General features: G+C 40.3%; 1 protein-coding gene across 20 annotated transcripts in view; it reads left to right on the top strand.

The window, feature by feature from the left end:
• Positions 1 to 5,363: 5,363 nt before the first annotated feature.
• Positions 5,364 to 20,336, top strand: part of CADPS (calcium dependent secretion activator) — a 465,169-nt gene continuing 450,196 nt past the window's right edge. For 4 of the 20 annotated variants that reach the window (XM_074313212.2, XM_074313209.2, XM_074313210.2 and 1 more), the window contains exon 1: positions 5,369 to 6,280. In XM_074313212.2, coding sequence (XP_074169313.2) covers positions 5,837 to 6,280 — 444 coding nt within the window. In that variant the 5' untranslated portion in view covers positions 5,369 to 5,836. Of the gene's footprint in view, positions 6,281 to 20,336 lie in introns of all 20 variants that reach the window. The other 16 variants (XM_074313208.2, XM_074313219.2, XM_074313216.2 and 13 more) reach the window with 9 other exon arrangements.

Below are 20,336 nucleotides of genomic sequence, written 5' to 3'. Positions count from 1 at the left end.
AAGTCGTTGTCCTTCAATCTAGTTTTGGAGGGCACAGCTGAGATCCAAGTCCAGTCGCTATTTTCAATATTTAGTTGTGGGGGGTGCAGCCCACCATTCCATGTGGGAATTGAACCAGCAACCTTGTTGTTGAGAGCTCATACTCTAACCAACTGAGCCATCCAGCCACCCCTCTACCCTAATATCTTATCATGTGGACACAGCTATTTGGGTACTTTTTCCCTTTTTATTTGCTGGAAGAACATTGTGTCCCGGAGTCAACATAAAAGGCTTAATCCTCCAACTTTTCCATGTAAACACCAGCATAAACTTCATTTCAGTGTATACCATATCTAGCTTCCACTTCTATTAAAAGAAATTGTGTGTGCAAGAAATGTGATTACCTTTGCAAATGGTTGGTATTCAGAATTCAAGTTAAATATTTATTATAACGTATGTAGCTCCATTTTTCCTTTTCATATTCTTAACTAATAAGGTAGTTTTCCAAGACCAATTCCTGCAAGTAGCATTATTTATCTTTCCAAAATGTGTTTTGTTGCCTGGAGTGAAAGATGATGTTTTTATTTGGCTTGATTTTATTATTTTTAGTCTTATGATTATCCTTTAATTCAACCCTAACCCATTTCATTTCAGCAAGAGTCATCATATGATAAACAGTAAATTTCTCAAACAAAATAAACCATTTTCTAAGTTTCTGAAAATACAGTCTAAAACAAGACAAGGATCAACTTAAAAAAAGGCAAATATTCTTTTATTCAAGTATTTACGAGGTGTGATAAAAAAATTATGGTGAATGTTTAAATAAAAAATGTATTACAGTAAAAGACACATTGCCATTAATCCCTCTCAAAAACTCCCCCTTACTTCGCACACACTTATTTCGTCATTTTTGCCATATTCTGAGGCAGTTCTTGAAGTCCTCTTTCATGATGTCTTTAGTTTTGCTGTCATGGCTGCCTCAATGTCCTGAATCGATTAAAACATTTACCTTTCATGGTCATTTTGACTTTGGGGAAGAGCCAGAAGTTGCTCAGTGCCAGATCTAGTGAATAATGTGGATGAGAACACACTGTAATGTTTTTATTTGACAGAAATTGCCGTATCAGAAGTATTGTGTGCCATGGAGCATTGTCATGATGGAGGATGATTTATAGCTCAGTTTAAAACACACCTCCTCTCAACTGTAGCTCATACCTGACTGACTGCACTAAACAAGTTGAAACTTGTCACACACTGTTATAAGGTTCAATGCACATCTTCCCGTATTGAAGATCCTGCCCTTCCATTGGATGGTACTTGGCAGCAGCATTCACTGTACTTTTTGATCACACCTCATATTTGTTGATTTTTTAATGTTGTTTTTCCTTCCAGTCATTTGCATCCAATTTCTGGTCATCTCATTTATTACAAGACCCTTTCCCACTAGTTGAAAAAAATTATGTTTAAGCCTAAAATCTGTTGAGACATACTTTTAATATAACACCAAATTAAATTTTCATGTCATTCCATGGAAATGAGTACTATTATCCCTCATTTTACATGTGAGAAAATTGAGTCTGAGTCCTTCACTAATTTGCTCAGAATAACTGCTATTGGGGTTGAGAGTCCAAATATTTAATTTGACATAAGCATACATACCATAAGGTTCAATTTACCATTTTGGTGTTTATGAGCTATTCTTAAACTTAAAAAAAAAAAGAAAAGAAATCTTCGTCAGATGATATGATTACATCTAGTAGATAATATAAACTTCATTGTGAGATTAAAGAGAAAATACTTAACATGACCAAATTCTATCTCCTAGTAACAAACACACAAAAACAGTAAAACGGACATTAAACTCAGTTTTATTTGATTGAAACATGTTATATGAGTGACATAAAGAAGAGATTGTTTTTCACCAAAGTGTCTATCAATTGCTAGTGAGTCAGATATCCCCTCACACTTGTGGCCTTTTACATAATCATAGCAAATCCTTCAGAGGAGAATGGAGATAATCTAGGTCTAAATTATAAAACCTTGGCTTAGTGTTTCAGTCATTGGGATTTTAAAAAACAAAAACAAAAACAAAAAACACACAATGTTATAGCTTCTGCTTTTATGATATGGTCTCCAGATGGCTGACTACGATTTGTTTCATCACCGTGAGGTTATTCAAGTTATTCAAAGCAGAACTGGAGGAATGGGGGAGGGGCAAACATGCAAGCACATAAAATGGCTTGTTTGAGCATAGAAATACTTACGTGTGTTGGAATCTATGGTAGAATTGTATTTTTTAAAATAAGAACATTGATATTAACAAAAGTAGATGTTAAGAGCCTTTGCATTTGTTCTGGGTTATTTTCTTTCTTGTTCATCAAAATTTGGATCTAGAAAAGCTCACACACTCCTGGTTTAGATGCCTAAAGAGTTCTGGTTGGCATATCTTATTTTCAGCAGTAGCGAAGAATTAAAATATCTTCAAGGACATTGAACTGACTTTTAGGTAAGGTAAAAGATATCTTTGAAAGGTTGTACATTTTAATAGACAGCACACCATTTAATGCACACCATTTGAAAAAAATATATAAAAGTATTTCTAGTAAAATCTATTAAAGTCTCTGACTACTTATGGGAGGAATTGAGAAGAGTATTACATTCACCTAAGCAATGTTATATTTAATACTCTAATCATAGATATATATGATTAACAAAGGGTAGATACTGAGTTTGTTTTAATGAGTATAATTGGGGAAAAAACCTCACATAATTCCAAAAGAATTTGTAAAAATATAAAACTGACCAAAATTTTATTATAGTGCTTGAGAAGTTCCAAATAATTCTGAAGACAGAATTCATGGTGACTCTTCTACCAATGTCTACTATAATCATACTTAAATGCCTAAGCTTGATTAAAGAAGAAATATTGAATTTCTTCAATATTGGCCTTCAAAAATGGCCTTTGTTTGGCTTTCCAATAGCACCCATTTTACAAATAATGACATGCCCCCTAGATAACTTAATTCATTTCTTTGTGTCCTAAATATGATCCCTCCATTTGACCCAAATGGGTTATCATTTCAGGTCTTGGTTTTCCTCCTCACTTCCCCCTTACCCACACATTATCTCCATAACACTCTGTACTTTATTTGGTCCCTGACCTATCACTATGGCTCTGCAAATCACTTTTTCCACTTGTAGTATGTTCCCATTTCATCATCCATACATATGGTTCCTTCCTTTAAAATGTACCTCTCTTCTTTGGGAACTATAAGATTCTCTTCTATTTCCAGTTGCTTCATTCATGCACTCTTATAGCAGTTTACTAACTTGGATATGTTGATATGTTGACTTGAAAAAAGTGCTGTCAATCTTTTTTGCATGTCTATGTTGCATCTCCCAAAGGAGATTATGGACTCTTTAAGAGAATGTCTTCTAAAAATTCCATCTACCCAAGCACCTAGAAAAATGTTCTCTCCATAAAAAGGAGCTGAATAAAACTTGTTGTTTGGGCAGGCCCGGTGGCTCAGGCAGTTAGAGCTCCATGCTCCTAACTCCGAAGGCTGCCGGTTCGATTCCCACATGGGCCAGTGGGCTCTCAACCACAAGGTTGCCGGTTCAACTCCTGGAGTCACGCAAGTTATGGTGGGCTCCGCCACCTGCAACTAAGATTGAACACAGCACTTTGAGCTGAGCTACCTCCCGGATGGCTCAGTTGGTTGGAGCACGGGCTCTCAACTACAAAGTTGCCAGTTCAACTCCAGCAAGGGATGGTGGGCTGTGCCCACTGCAACTAGAAAATGGCAACTGGACCTGGAGCTGAGCTGCGCCCTCCACAACTAAGACTGAAAGGACAACAACTTGAAGCTGAACGGCACCCTGCACAACTAAGATTGAAAAGGACAACAACTTGACTTGGAAACAAAAGGATTGGAAGTACACACTGGTCCCCAATAAAGTCCTGTTCCCCTTCCCCAATAAAATCTTAAAAAACAAACAAACAAACAAACAAAAACTTGTTGCTTGATTGATTGACCTATTATTATATTTTCTGTTGCAGGGAAAGCAATACAACATAATTTGAACATCTTTTACTTCTTTAAAAGAATTAAAAAGTGAGGACTGCCAAACTGTAACAATTGCCACATTGTGTAATTATTTGTTTTAAATTGATACAGAATGAGTAATGGCCTTAAAGTGAGTAAGATGGTGAAGTCAAATATAAACCATACATATATTAATTAATTCAACAAATCAAACAGGATTGCTGAAGTTAATGTTAAACTAGATGTTGTTTTGAGTTCATTATTAGTTCTCAAATAGATTAGCTAGAAAGCTTCACTTGAATATCAAAGCCTACAGTGAAACTCTGGGTAAATTTGAAAATACATCAAGACAGATGTGATGTAAACTTTAAATTCACGCTACACTTTTATAACAACTCCCACGAGTACCTACGAATAATTAGAGCATTGGGAGATACAGAAGAGGGAGTGGGGGAAGGTGGAGAGAAGTCTCTAGAGAGCCTAAGATCCGAGGGTGGCCCGTGTTGGTGTTTTTAATCCATCTGCGGGTCGTTGATTAGATTCAGCACGCTGGCCAGCTCCCCATCCGCCGGTTTATTGGCCTAAGTGAAAGGAGCAGGGGAGAGGAAGTCACCATCTGCTGCTTTTGAATTAACAGATAACCGAGAAGCAGGGATGAAGACAGTGCGACAGTCATCACATTAGATATTGATGCTGCTGAATTTTGGGGGTATCTTTGTTTGATCTTGGGATCCCCACTCCTCTACCCAGATTCTCCAGCGAACCAGATTGGAGAAAGGGCTGAGCAACCAAAAACCCATCTATTTCTCTTGAAGGCTCACCACAGCAGAAAGTGTTTCTAGTTCTTGGATTTGAAGAATGTTCATTATAGCTTTTGCGGGGTAGGCAAGGGCGGGGATTTTACTTAAATAGTTGAGCTGCACAGTCGATACACAAATCTGATTCACTTTTATATTAATGAGTGGGCGTATGTAAATTACTGGACTCAGAGTTTACACAGGTGGGATAAACCCGCTGCCAAGCCCCACTGCCCCCACGCCCCAGGTGTGAGGAAGCCGAGGGAAGGGAGATGGACTCTTTCTTTACTGGACGGGATCTCGCCGACTTCCTGCTTAGTGAGACCTGGATTAGCTTCTCCACTAACAAGAAGTCATCACTGGTTTGTCTATTTCTTCCTCCCCCAAGAGCTTTTTGTCCGAGAGAGGTCGAGGCAATGAGAGCTGAGGATCAAGGAGGAAATTATCCACAAAGGGGAGGGGGTGGGGTGGGGGTGAGGAGGATGGGAAAGCGTTAGGGTCAGTACTGAAACTCTGAGACTTTGGGGACGCTCGCGATCTCCCCCTTCTAGCCCTCTGCAGCCGCCCTTTACACCGCGGACACGGGAGAGTTAAGCCAATAAACACGTAAGCGCCGCTCCCTCCCCAATCGGCAAGATGCCTCTTCGGCTCTTGGCTGCATCGACAGCTTGCAACACTGGGCATCTTTTCTGGAGGCGCCTCCTTCAGCGGCTGCAGATGGCATCCGGCTGCGGGCTCGGGGCTCGCAATTGACTCTCCCCCTTGCCCACATCGGGTCCACGGACACACCTCTTCCTTCCCCTCCTCCCCTCGCGCTCCTGGGTCTGAGCCCAGCTCCGGATCGCCGGGCAAAAAAAGCAGCCGCGGCAGCCGAGGCTGAGCAGTAGCGCGCTCGCTCCCTTATTTAGGGAGAAGCGTCCATCCGGGAGAGCCGATCCCCAGCTGCCTCCAGCGCCCCCCATCTTTTGCACCCCAAGCCAGGGGCTCCAGGGACCCCCCTCCCCAGGCGCCACCATGCTGGACCCTTCGTCCAGCGAAGAGGAATCGGATGAGATTGTGGAAGAGGAGAGCGGCAAAGAGGTTCTCGGCTCGGCCGCGTCCAGCACGCGCCTGTCTCCCAGCCGCACCAGCGAGGGCTCGGGCGGCGGCGCCGGGCTGGGGGGCGGCGGCGGTGCCGGCGCCGGGGCCGGGGTGGGCGCCGGCGGCGGTGGGGGCAGCGGCGCTAGCAGCGGCGGCGGGGCCGGGGGGCTGCAGCCCAGCAGCCGGGCTGGTGGCGGCCGGCCCTCCAGCCCCAGCCCGTCGGTGGTGAGCGAGAAGGAGAAGGAGGAGTTGGAGCGGTTGCAGAAGGAGGAGGAAGAGCGGAAGAAGAAGCTGCAGCTCTATGTGTTCGTAATGCGCTGCATCGCCTACCCCTTCAACGCCAAGCAGCCCACCGACATGGCTCGCCGGCAGCAGAAGGTAGGTGCGCCTTTGAGGCCCAGGCAGCAGCGCCGGGACCTCGCCAGTCGGGAGGGGCGAACAATGGTAGCTGGCGGCGCAGCTGGCGCGGAGGAACAGAAGGAGGAGGAGACCGCGCCCTGGGGATGGGGCTACGAGGCCCCATCTCTGCGGCGCGGACTGGTAATCAGCCTGGAGCGCTATGCCGCGCGCCCGGGCCTCCCTTCCCGGGAGCGCAGGGCTGCGAGCAGGGCAGGTCCCGCTTAGTGACCCCGGAGGCTCGGGGAGTGACTTGCAGCCTACGCCGCCCAGAGAGGCCTTGCTTGTTTGCAGCGCTCCTGGCACTCTCCAGCGGCGGGCGGCTGCACTCAGCTCCGGGTCCGCCCTCCTGGGCGTGCGCTCCGCGGGCGGGGGCACCCCTCAGGTGGGGGCGCCAGTGTGGAGCGAGAGGAGCGCCTGGCTCGCCGGGGCAGGCGGGAGAAAGCAAGCTCGAAAGGCGAAGCTTCCAGTCACGCTGCTAGGGCATCCTCGTCACCCCGTTCGGGTCAGCTGACAGGGTCGCCAAAGGGTCTTGGGGCACGCTCTCCTCTGCCCCGGGTTCCCTCCAATTCCCCTTCCTTTTCTCACTGACCCCAGAGCAGGGGCACGCCCTCTGGTCCTTCAGCCCTCTACCTTCCTCCCTTTGACCCTCTTCTCTTCCCAAGGTGACTTCGCCGCCACCTTCTGGCTTTCCAAGGCCCTCAAAACCCTGCCGCTGCTGGCTTGATAAAGTGCAGCTGCGAAAAGCCTCGCAATTACAAGCATCAAAAGCTTTTTGTGTCTGAGGCTGGGGCAAGGCTGAGGCGGCTCCGAGCCGCCTTTGATGTGGGGAAAAAAGCGCCTATTTCCATCAGTTGTTCTACAGCCAGAGAAAGGAGGGGGGTGGTTACAGCAGGATGAGGTTGGGGGGCAGTGGAGTGGGACCTGGGGAGAAAGGGTCAGGTACCCAGTTGGAGTGAGTTAGTGAAGAAAGTCAGCCTTCTGTTGTTTCCTGAGCGAATCTGCAGCAGCACTGGAGCTATCACAAACCCAGCGTAGGCCCCCGACGCGCGGTGTGAGACGCGAGCTCTAACCCCATTAAGGTTGAGAGACCAGTTTCTTATAATAGTGAATTTCTCGGTTGCTGCCATTTAAGACTGAATTTTATGTTGCTGTAGTAGAGTGTGAGGTTTTCCTGTGTTTATCCACCCTTATCATGAGTTAGCACAGATTCCTCTGTTTGTTTTGCTTACATATGTACACACACCACACAGCGCTGATGATTTATTTCGGCTATTACAAGCTTGGGTATCAGTTTTATTAAAAATAAAACTCATTTCCTGGTTGAGAAATAGCAGGTGGGCTACACACTCCATTCTCAACCCCTCATCAGTAAGTAACCCCATGCTTTTTTTTTACCTCGTGTTTTGGACTAGAGTAGAGCAAAAGTATCCTCAGAACAGTTAAAGTGTTTTGGATTTTCTTTTAAGGTTGGGTACTGGGTCCACACACAGGGCCTGATGTTTCAAGTTGCAGCTTGGAATTATTATAGTAATTGTGCCTTTATAGCAGGGGAAATTCCATCTTTAAAATCTATCCGGTTAATCAGAGCACCAACCAAAGATGTGCTATTCGTTTGGCAATGAAAACCGTTGTTAATAAAAACAAAAAGCCAAAAAAACAAAAAAAAGTTTAAACTTCCCTTTATCAGTCAAAAGGCCCTAGAGCTCTGTCCTTTAAATAGACACTTAAATCAAACACTGGAATGGAGAGAAAAATTCATTCTCATTGAGACCCTTCCTGTTCTAAACAACCTAAGAAAGATTATCACGATGTTTTGAGGGGCCAGTGGGTTCTGTTTTTACACATGACCTTAACGGCACCGACTACAGGACAGATTGGTAACAGTGGCATTTGGTCACACTATTGTTAGTTATTGCAGCAAATTAGTGCTAAATACATATCCCAGCAAAGCTGCCTCAGGGCTGTTGGCTATACTAGGAAGCTAACTATCTCTTTATTACAGAAGAAAACAAGCTTTTCCTTTACACTATCTTGAAGCTTTTAGTATCTTTTTGAAAAAGGATGTTTTGCTATTTTTCTCCAAGTAGAAAGCTTGGAAGTTTGATTTTATTTAAAAAAGCCATTATTGAAAGTAGCTAAACAGTTTGCATAATCATTGTGGTAAAATTTAAAGCCAACAAGTAAGATTGATGAATTAAAATTAGCCGTGGAGAAATACAAACTAGTTGTAAACTAAACATGGGTGGGTAGTAGAATAAAAATGGATGAACCAGAAAGAGCTAGAAAAAATTATGCAGCGAAAGGGAATAATAGAGTGACATGGTTGGAGAAAAAAAAAGCTGCCTATGAAAAAGAATTGCTGAATTGGGGAAAAGAGATCATATTGTCAAATCATCACACTGTATGCTTTAAACTTAGGCGTTCTATGTTGATTATATCTTAATAAAGCGAGGGGTAAAACCAGATCATATTGTACTGCATATAATACACGTTTTGAAACCAAATAGTCTATTCGTAATACTGACTACTGTTATTCAGGTTCTTACTATGTGCAAGGTACTTCACTTACATAATTTTTTTTAAAATAGGCATTATTTTTCAAAACAGTTTTAAATTTACTAAAAAATTGAGAAAATGATAGAGTTCCCATGTACTCCTCACCCAGTTTTCCTCTATTATTAATATCTTACTGTGATATGGTACGTCTGTTACAATTAAAGAACCCATATTGATAACATTATTATTAACTAAAATATATAGTTTATTCAAATTTCCTTAGTTTTTACCTAAATTCCTTTTTTTTCTGTTCTTATATCATTTTAAATCCTCCTAAGAGCCCTAACAATGTAGGAATTACCATCTTCACATTTAGAAGAGAAAACAAATTCAGAGAGGTTTTGTAGTTTGCCTAAAGCTCTTACGCAGATAGGTGAGAGTAGGGACTGAGTCATGGGGCATTCTGATTCCAAATCTTATCTTTTTAATATGCAACACTGGCCAGAAGTTGTCTAAAGTAAAAAGTAGAATCTTAGTATCTGACAACATGTCAAGTGTATTTTTTTACCCAGGGTTATTTAAATTTGAATTGAGAGAGGACTGCCCCTCTCCTATCAAATAGAGCAGCCCATATATACAGAGAGAGAGAGCTTGGTACTATCCAAAGTTTCAGGCATCCACTGGGGGTCTTAGAAACACCCCAGTGGATGCCTGAAACTTTGGCTAGTACATATATATATATATATATATATATATATATATATATATATATATATAATGTTTTACCTGTATATACATACATGTAAAATTTAATTTATGAATTTGGCACAGTAAGAGATTAAAAAATAACTAATGATAAATAGAACAATTATAGCAATATACTATAATAAAAGTTATGTGAATGGCTTTGAGGCCATTATTAAGTAAAATAAGGAGTTCTTGAACATAAGCACCATGATACCAAGACAGCCAATCTGATAACAGAGGCAGCTACTACTGAGTGACTCACGGGCAGGGAGCATATACAGCTTGGATACATTGGACAAAGGGATGATTCATGTCCCTGGCAAGACAGTGCAAGATTTCACCACAATACTCAGAACGATGCACAACGTAAAACTTATGAATTGTTTGGTTCTGGACTTTTTCATTTAATATTTTTGGACCATGGTTGACCATGGGTAACTGAAACCGCAGATAAATGGGGACTACTACAGTCAATATGGGCAAAATGTATGTTTAGGTACTAACTTCATAAAGCATATGAAGGAGAGAGATGGGTTGTTAGCTGGTAAAGAACACCAAACTGTTGTCAGTCTTTCTATGTGGTTCTGGCTGGGAAAAATAAAAAAGTACTTTAGCTCAGAAGAACAGTTGGGAAGGAGCAGAGGGCAAAGGTACTATTGCTGGATAATTCTGATAGTTAATTACTTTGGTTTCACTTTTACTGGAAAAAAGAGTGGCTGGGCATTCCAACAATTTCCCCAGAAAATAAGAGACTTGAAACAGAATATATGGAAACATAGTTTATCATTTATAGGTACATTTTTTCTTATACTACTGTGAACCTAAATATAGCATTCTGGTAATGATAATTTATGACCAAAAATCTGGCCATCATCCTGACACAATTGTGTTTCAGCAGCTCATAAATGACAATTTGAAGAACAGTTCTGTGCTTTGTATTTTTCTTATTTTGTCAGAATGGTAGAGTGAATACCTAGAAGTTGGCATGGCAAAGCTACACCATATGTTCCTGAATTATGTAGTAACGGTGATGGGTGGCTACCTCATGTGAACCAGCTACTCAGGGATGGTACTGAGAGAGCGTAGAAGCAGGCATTGTAAACCATTGTGTAATATCTAGATTGACATAACCAATTTTTAAAAATTGGCTAGGAATGATTCATAATGCCTAGATTACAAAAGTCCAAAATGAGTGTTGTGTGCATATGTAGGTGTGTGTACATGTGTGTCTATGTGTGTACATATGTACATGATGAGTAAAGGGGCAATCCTAAAACTGTGTTTATTCTATACGAACTCCCATTTCATTCAAGAGGATTTGATAACTAGGCCAAATGTGTTGTAAATTCAAGCTACTCACTTCCATGTAATTCAGCTTATATCTTGCCATGAAATTATGGTTAACATTGAGTCACTGTTAGCCACAGAAATTCCATTTTTATTAATTTACTTATTTGACTTTGTTAGTTGGTTATGGCTCAAAAGACTATACCTTTCATAAAGTTTAAGAACTACTGCTGGTTAACCACATATGTATATGAGTGTGTGTATTTTAAATCAATAATAGTCATTCATCCATTCAGACATGTTTTGAGGCATTTGAGTTAGCTCCACTACTCAAAATTCTTAAGGGTTGCTTTGTCAATGCAATGTATTTGATTTGCATTTTAAGAAATAAATATTCTAACTTTTTGAGAGAATTAAATGACTATAAAACCAGATTCCTTTTTAAAAGAATTATGTTTCTCTCTTTATCAGGGAAAGAATTGCATTCTTTAAATATGATTTTTGCCATCCCCCTCCCCCAATCTCTGTGCAATAGGCAGGAACTCTTATGCACTGGTATTAGCAGAGACATTCTAAAGATTCGAAATACCAAAAAAGTCATGAGTGGTTTTTGCCTCATTACACACATAGAATAGCCTTATGCTTCTCTAAAACTGAACTGAAGAACAAAGGAAATTAAATATTTCATTCCAAAAGAATTGTACTGTGTAAAGTGATAAAAGTCAGATGATTCAGAGATCTTACCCTGCACAAGAAATTTAATACACGATTATAGACTATCACATGAAAATATCAATATTCATGATTTGGGGCCCGGTACATATACAACTTAAGCTGGAATGATCAGGAGAGTTCTACTAACTTAGAACTAAGTTCTAAATAAATGACTATAGTTACTCATTGCACCAAGCACTCTCCCATGGCAGAACAAGAAGATACCTGTGAGATAGTCTCCTTAACTGGAAAGCTATATTCTAGTTTCAAAGATAGCATCCATACATGTCAAGTAAGTTGAGAATAAGAAAGGGTTTAATTATAAGATGTTGATTACAAATACGAAAGTAGTGGAGGGAGAGAAAGAGAGTCTATTCATATGCATGCACAAGATTGGATATAATAGTGGGGAAAATATTCACGGAGGAAGTCGGATCTTAAAGAATTTGTATGATTTGTGTAAGCATACGGAAAAACAAGTATTCTATTCTGGAGAAGAGCATAAGGTAGCAGGAATGTGAAAAGGAGTCATTGTTTGTGGGACACTATTAGTCAGATTCTTTAGTCTGACACCAAGTGACAGAAACCCAACTTAAATCAAAAGGAAATAATGGGGAGAGGAAAGATTTATTAGTGCATGAATTGAAAAATCAAATACAGATGTGGCTGCAGGAATGGCTGGATCCAGGAGTTCAAATGACTTCATGGACAGAATGAAGAAAGCTGGCTAATGATGGGAAAGGATATGTGTTGAAACCTGTGTTTGAGTTCAAACTCTCCACTTGATTGTAAGTGAGTTTTCTTCTGTCTCTGGGATAATACCTTCATCTGTCATATAGAGAGGGGAATGGGGAAGCCTCAAATATTTTCTAATGTCCCTTTCTATAAAATAGTTGGTAGTTTTTTTCTGCACAATGAGCTTACTCATTATCAAGACATAATAATTTCATTCAAACTTGTATTTGGTATGTTTTTACATTACAAAATAAGGCATTGTCTTCAAAGAATCTGAGGTGGTTACAGATGAAGTTCAAATTCACTTTGTCCAACTCTCTGAGTTCTCAGACAAGGATGTGAGATCTTAAACGGTTACAAGACTACAAACTACATGAGAGATTATAAACTGTGGCCTCTGGTCTGAAAGTGACCCACAAATGTATTTTGTTTTTGTTTTTTCTACATTGAATTTTTCAATTTTTAAAGTTAGTTCTTGGCATTTAAAACTATCAAGATATGTCACATAAAAAAATCTGTTTCTGTCTTCTCTTATAATTGGAAGATGGAGTAAAGCTGAGCCTGAGATTTTATGAGTTTGCAAATAGCAATAGGAATAAGACTATCAAGCCATCACTTAAACAATGGAAACTTGATCACTTCTAACTGAAACTATGCTTATTCTAAGAGGGATACCACGTATATCTGGATGTTAGAACTGTCTGGTTCTTGTCCACACCATGTCTCCTTGCCATTGCTACACAGATGCTGACGGTGTGACTGTAGCCCCTGTAAGGCATCCAGAAAAAAAGAATCTGGAATTGGGAACTCTATGTTCCCTGTCTCTGGCAACTGTTTCCCTGTTAGGATCAGATTTATTGTTTCTGCAGAATCAGGTGGTTGATGATCGGAATTACCTTGTTATTTTTCTTCATTTGTCAGTTGAAGCATTCGGTAGAATTACTTCTTTGTCATTAGCAGGCAAAGAAAGGGGAATGAAGTCAGTCAAGGGGTTTGAAGTCTGGTCTTTATTTTTGACAAATGATGGACAGTGAAGAACTACTGTTAAGAGCACAGACTCTGAAACTTGAATGCTTGGGTTTGTTTCCTGGCTGTACCCCAAACTGGCAGTGTGATTTGAGGCCACTTAGTTAACCTCACTGTGACTCAGTTTACTCATAACAAAATGGGGATAGTAGTGGTATCTCCATCTTTGGGTACTTGTGAAAATTAAGTAAGATAATAAAGTGGCACTCTTAGAGCAATGTCTGGCCTGTGATAAGTGCTGTATAAGTGTCACATCTTGCTATGCTAAGATGGTATGTACAATGTTGTTTTATTTTTATCAATGAAAGGACTGAAAAAGTTAATATATTTAAAGTACTGACCATAGCAAGCCTTATTTATTATTGCTATCATCATTGTGATGGTCGTCATTAACATGATAAGCAGACCTTGAAGGCAGTGATTATGATTATAGCATTGTCTGCAAAACAGACGTGACAGAAGGTACAACACACCCCTGTTCCTCTTTTCTTGAGACACTTCACTAACTCTGCTGGCCATTAGTCTCTGGTGCAAATCCCAGGTCAATTTTGTGACCTTGGCCATATTATTCAATCTCTTTAAGTCTTGGTTTCCTCATCTGTAATATGGGAGAAAATAATGTGAGGATTATAATGAAAAAAGCACGTTCATTGCTGACAAGTCCTTACTTAATAAGGGGTAAATTTTGAGCAAATGTTATCAGTGACACTAATAATAGTATTGCATTTTTGTCCACCAAATGCCTTCATGTTGTTTTATATTATAGTACTTTTTCTCGTGTTGTTCCTTATTTTAGAACATATTTCTCACCTTTATTCACCTGACTTGCTCTTGTTCATCCTTTAATTAACTCAGGTGTTATCTCCTTCAAGAAATCTTACCCAAACCTTATTTTGGGCTAAATGCTCCCATAATCCCTGGTCTGTTTCCACATTATCTCCTATACATTATGTTAAATTACCTCTTATGAGTGTGCCTCTCTTCCACGAGACTGTAAGAACCTCAAAGACAGGGGCCACATTTCACTCGTCTTTGATTCCCCGTCTCTCGAAACAGTGCCTGGCACATAGTAAGTGCTTGTAAACATTCAGACTGTTGAAACTCTGCGCTGATGCTTTATTTTCCAAGGAGCTGCTAAGGAGAGAAAGTGAAGGAATCTTAAACACAGTCTGCTTCCATTACAGAAACACAACTTATTTATTTTTATAAAACCTTCTCAGTGGAACACATGAAGGCTAAACCAATTACCAAGTGATTTCCAAATTATTTATGTTGCAGAAACATACCATTGATCACCTCCCAACTTAGCTTGTTTATACCAACAATTGACCAATTTCTAAATTCATTATAGAGAAAAGTGTCCTTTAAAAACCATTAGCGATTATAAATTTCTTGCAATGGCTGAATCTCAATTGAACTTGAATCACTATAGTGCACATTTATGTGGCCAAACACTAAGTCAGAAAGAGCCAAGATGCAAACAAAATCTCCTTATTGGATATATGTTCTTCAGTATGTTTTATTTGATTTAGCTATTTCTGAGGGGGAAAATGAATAGGCATTATACAGCATTATAGTGAAAGTTAGGCTGTTTAAAATATTATCAGTCTCATTGTTGCCGACGTTATAGAATAGAATCTGTAAGTTCTGTATACTTAGACAAACGTAAATATGCTGCTTTTCTCTCGTTTTATTCTCTTATGGAATATAGGCACTATTTTCTCTGTTCCTGTATGCTGTCCTTACAAAGGAAGCCCTTTAAAGGTATAGTTATTTATATTTATATGAGTATTTAAATGACTATAAATGAATAATAACTATAGCAACATTGATAGTGGATGTGGTAATAAGAATATGACGGGTGTGAAATATCTATAAAAAAGTAAAACCACTTAGGTGTGGATTTTTGTGTTGTCTTTCACTAGTCAAAGGGAGAATTCCCTTTGCTAAGCCATTCCTTTCATTTTAACAAGCAGGGAAAACACTGAGAACTTTAAAAAATGAATTGAATTATCAAGCCTCCAAGTGTTCCTTGTTTCCCAGCTACCATTCTAAAATTGAGAGATATGGAGTAAACTAATAATGTCTGGATAATGTCTGGATAATGAAACTGATAATGGTCATTGATAATGTGTTATATAGCAGCCTACGGGAGGAAAACATCAAGCTGTCATGTGGTGTTTCTCAGGAGCACATCTGTGCAGCAGGAAAGTTCAGAGATACTTTGAAGTTAACTTTTTCAGAGATCGTTCCTAAGTGTGGTAGGAGCAGATGATAAGTCACAAACCTTCCAGGGGCTGTAGTGCTTTAAAAAAGACAATGGGATTTTGACACACATGCAGAGTGGTACAGAGAAGCTACTGTGCCACTTAGGAAAGCAAAGGAAAAACATTGAAAATTCTTGCAAATAATTATGCCTTCTGTTGCCCATGCAGAAAAACAGCCTTTTGGTGTGGATGGTAGGCATCGAGTTGTTTAAGCAAATGAGTTAAAACATATCTTGAACATCTACTTTGGTGATTTTTCTGACAAGTACAGCAACTGTTGTCTATAAGGCAGCGTGTCATAACATACTGTGTTCAAAACATTTCTTGGGGGCTATTCCATATTCAATTTTTGTTTGTTACACATCATCAGACAACATTGTTCTGAGCTGCTTATACATACAAGAAACTCTAAATCCTGTAGGCAAAATACGCAAAGACATTTCAGACAGCCTTCCTGGTCTCTGAAAATCCCATCAATCTGGCTGAGAAGTTGAGGTGCACCTACACATACCGTATACTGTAAAGCTGAGCATACCTTATACTGTAAAGCTGCCTATGGTGAATGTCTGAACCTTAAATATTGGTGTTCTTCAGGTCTCCATCTCTCTATCCTTGGCTTTTGTTATGGGTTGATTGTGTCCTGTCAGAATCCATGCTTCTAAGTCCTAACCCCCAGTACTTCAGAATGTGACTTTATATGGAAACAAGTTCTTTGCAGATGTAATTAGTTAATGAGGTTGTTAGGGTGGAGCCTAACCCATTATGACTGGTATTCTTATTGAAGAGGGAAATTTGGACATAGAGATGCACACAGGGAGAATTCCATGTAAAGAGGAAGGCAGACATTGGGGTGATGCTTCTACAAGCAAGGACCACCAAAGATTGTCAGAAAACCACCAGAAGCTAAGGGAGAGGCATGGAATATATTCTTCCTCACAACCCTCCAAAGGAACAGACCCTACCAATATCTTAAATTTCTAGGCTCCAGACCTGTAAGACAATAAATTTCTGTTGTTTGCGTCACCTGATTTGTGGTACTTTGTCGCAGCAGCCCTAGCACAGTGATACAGTCGTCTTCTCATCTCTATTACCATCTCTCAGCAACCTCACCACTAAATAATAGTTGTAGCTACTAACATCTCTACACTTTCCATTTTCAAATCTTTATCTCCAGCATAGACCTCTCACCAGCCCTCAAACCCATCCATGTGGCCATTTACATCAGTGCTGCTGAAGATGTGATCTCAGTCAGGTCCTAGTCAGTGAACTCTTTGTCATGGGCCTACAATGAGGTAAGGAACTTGCTTGCACCCAAATGCAAATCAACTTGCTAGTGTCTCCAAGAAAGTCTTGCTACAAAAAATTGTCAGTTGACTTGAACAGCTTAGTGATGAAGTTGCTGTAATTTCTAGTACTAGAACTTTCTCTTGGTGAAGACCAGTAAAAAGCCATTCACAGATGGCAGAGGTCTATAGACTACACCTGAAAGAGCTACACCTGAAAGAGCATTGACATTCCTTGACACCTCCCCTGGGGTGTCCTCAGACCACTCGACATAGGATTCCTTACCAAGGCTCTTTCCCGTTTTCTAATTCAGTGAAGACAAATTTATTGTCTTCGGTTCTGGAGTACAGTTCTGGTGCTACTATATGACCAAGGCAGAAAAGCACAACTGCAAATCTTTGCGTGGGTCATCCTCGCCACCAAAGGATGCACGTGTCCTGTTGATGTTGTTGCTGAGAAAGTTTGCATCTTTTTCTCTTCTTCTTCATCTTCATCACTGGTGCCCTGCTTTGAGTCTCTGTGATTGCTTACATGGACTTTTTTTAAATATAAATTTTATCGGGGAATATTGGGGGATAGTGTGTTTCTCCAGGGCCCATCAGCTTCAAGTAGTTGTCCTTCAATCTACTTGTGGAGGGTGCAGCTCAGCTCCAAGCCCAGTCGCGATTTTCAATCTTTAGTTGCAGGGGGCAAAACCCACCATCCCATGCAGGAATTGAACCAGCAACCTTGTTGTTGAGAACTCACTCTCTAACCAACTGAGCCATCTGGCCACCCCTGCTTACATGGACTTTTGCAATAACCTTCTAACTGGTCTCTCTGCCTCCTTTCTTGACCACATTCCATCCACCTTCCAGGGTGATCATTCTGAAGCAAAACTCCCATCATGACCCTTCCCTGCTCAGGATTCTTATGTAGCTTTTTGTTGCATTCACAGGACAAACTCCAAACTCATTTGCATGGCATATCTGTGTGCTACCTCCCTCCTGCAATCCTGCACTCACCCTTTGCTTCAGCCCATTAAACCACCTAACATAACTGCCCTGTTGTATGCTCTTTTGTGCCTCAGTGTCTTTGCACATGTTGTTCCTCCTGCTTGAAAAACCCTTCCCACCTGGCTTCCATCACTCTCCAAGGTAGATAATAGCAACCAGTCATTACAAGTAACAGGAATAAATAATGAATACTGCATGTTTACTCTAATAGCCACCGTATTATCAGTTTATAAATCTTATTTAATTCTTACAGTAACTCTGTAACACAGAGTTACCATGTTACTAATAATCTCAATCCTACAGATGAGGAAACCAAGAGGCAAAGCAGCTAAACTTGCCTTGGTCATACATTTAGGAAGTGGTAGAGCTGGGTTGGGGCCCATGCAGTCTGCCTCTAGCCTGCATTCTTACCCATGTGCTATACTAACTACACCAGAGGATGAGCACACCCGAGTTCACTGTATACCTGTTTCTTTCTTCTGAATCACAGAGATGACTTCATTTCGTATTCCCTGGTAGCTGGTAGATAGTACATATACTTAATATGTGCTCAAAACCTAGCTGATACATGAATTCACGATTGTTGAATTCATGACTATTTAGAGAACAGTAATGAATAGTACTCACCATTTATAGCATGTTCATGAAGATGTTCTCATTTCTTCTTTAAAACAACCTTTTCGAATAGGTGGGGCATGGACTCTAAATCTGTCTCGGAGCAGATGAAAGTGAGATCCAGAGAGGTCCCACTGGCCAGAACTGTAGGATACCAACCTGGGCCCCTGCGTGCATGCAGGGCTCTTCCCGGTGTGCTGTGAGGCTCTGATTCGCACAAAGTATGGCCAGGTCATTGCAGACTTTTGAAGGCCACAGTGACTCACTTTCAGAAGGTCCACCTCACCTCATAGCAAACATCTTAAAATGTGCCTCACATTCCACATCACTATCTTTTTTATTATGAAAAAACTTGAAAAGATTTTTTCAATATTATTTTTGAAACTATTCATCTATGTAACTTGGTTAATAAATGTCTATGTTTTCTCAGGAATCATGGTGTATTCACAGCCATCCTTGCCAGCTGAAAAAAAAATCTCACCAATTGTTTTCAATCGTGATATTTTATGAGTACTGAATTTAACAATTAATGAAAGTGACATGTTTGGAAGTCATTTAATTGAACATTTATTAATTTCCATTTTCCATTTTTAGTTTTCCATTTGGGAGATAATACATTTTACTTAAAATCTGGGAATTTTTTTATTTAGACTGCTGGAAAGTTTCAAGTCTCTGGTCATCATGCCTGTGTTGCTAATGCCTTTGACCAGGCTTCATGGAAGAAGTGGCATTTAAATTAAACCTCAAAATGACTGATAAGATCAAAGGATAGGGATGTGATGTATTTTGAGGGGAAGAAAGATACTTTCATGTATTCAGAGATGAGAAAATGCAAAGCAAGTCTAAGGATTTCTGAACAAATACAATTGTATAATGTTGTATTCAATTGTATAATAACATTGCAGATAAAAGAAGTGGTAACAAAGATTAGTTCATGATCGTGGTTGCCCTTCAATACCAGAGAGAAGGGGTTGGGCAGCAGGGGTGGGAGATTTTATCTTGTACGCAATAGGGAACCACTGAAGAATTGTGAGCAGAGCAGTGACATAACCAGAACCCCACATTAAGTGTTATAAGAAGATAAATCTAAGTGAAGTATGAGGAGAGAATGGAGAAGGGAGAGAAAGAAAGAGTGTCAATGTCTTCACATTGTGAAAAAAAGTCACGAATTATGCCTGAATGCTGTATCCAACACAGATAATCTTTATAGTTTTGTGGGGGTATTTGTGGAAAATCTCAGAAAATTAATGCCTATATGTAGAAGTGTCTTGAATTAGTAGTTCAAAGATGTTTCATTAGAATAATTGTTGATCCTTGTTTTCATTTTATTAGAGTAATTTTTATGTATTTGTCATAATGTGCAGGGTATAAGTTTTCATTTCTCTCATTACAAATATTAAAAATATGAAGCAATGTGCCTGCCCTCTAAATTATATTTAATTTCAGTGACCAGTATTCTGGTACCTTCCTGTACAGGTGCAAAAGCATTCCTGCATAACATCGTGGAGAACGTAATGTCTCTTGGACAGAGATTATAGAGTCAGACCTGGTGCAATTTCAGAAATAATACATGTGATTCCTTTCCGGTTCCAGCGGACCTAGAGGATTCAGATGAAGCTTAATCTAGGCCCAAGAGGAAATGAACCCCACAATAAGCCCAGGGTTATATCAAGCTCACAGGAGGATAGAGGGAGCCTGAGTTGTGGTACAGGTATGGGATCTGAAGAGAAAGTTCAAAGAGTGCCCAATCAGACCAGAAGAGAATCCTGGACTTGTCGCTACCACTGTATAATTCCATCACCAAAACTGACCTAGGTTTGCATAAAAATCGGGGGGTGGGGGTGGGGGTGGGGGTGGGGGAGGCACATT

The sequence above is a fragment of the Rhinolophus sinicus genome, chromosome 5 (assembly GCF_057876585.1).
Source record: "Rhinolophus sinicus isolate RSI-liver-muscle chromosome 5, RSI-T2T, whole genome shotgun sequence".
NCBI classification, from domain to species: domain Eukaryota; kingdom Metazoa; phylum Chordata; class Mammalia; order Chiroptera; family Rhinolophidae; genus Rhinolophus; species Rhinolophus sinicus.
Note: the sequence above shows the minus strand (reverse complement) of the source record. Positions and strands in the feature narration are given on the sequence as shown.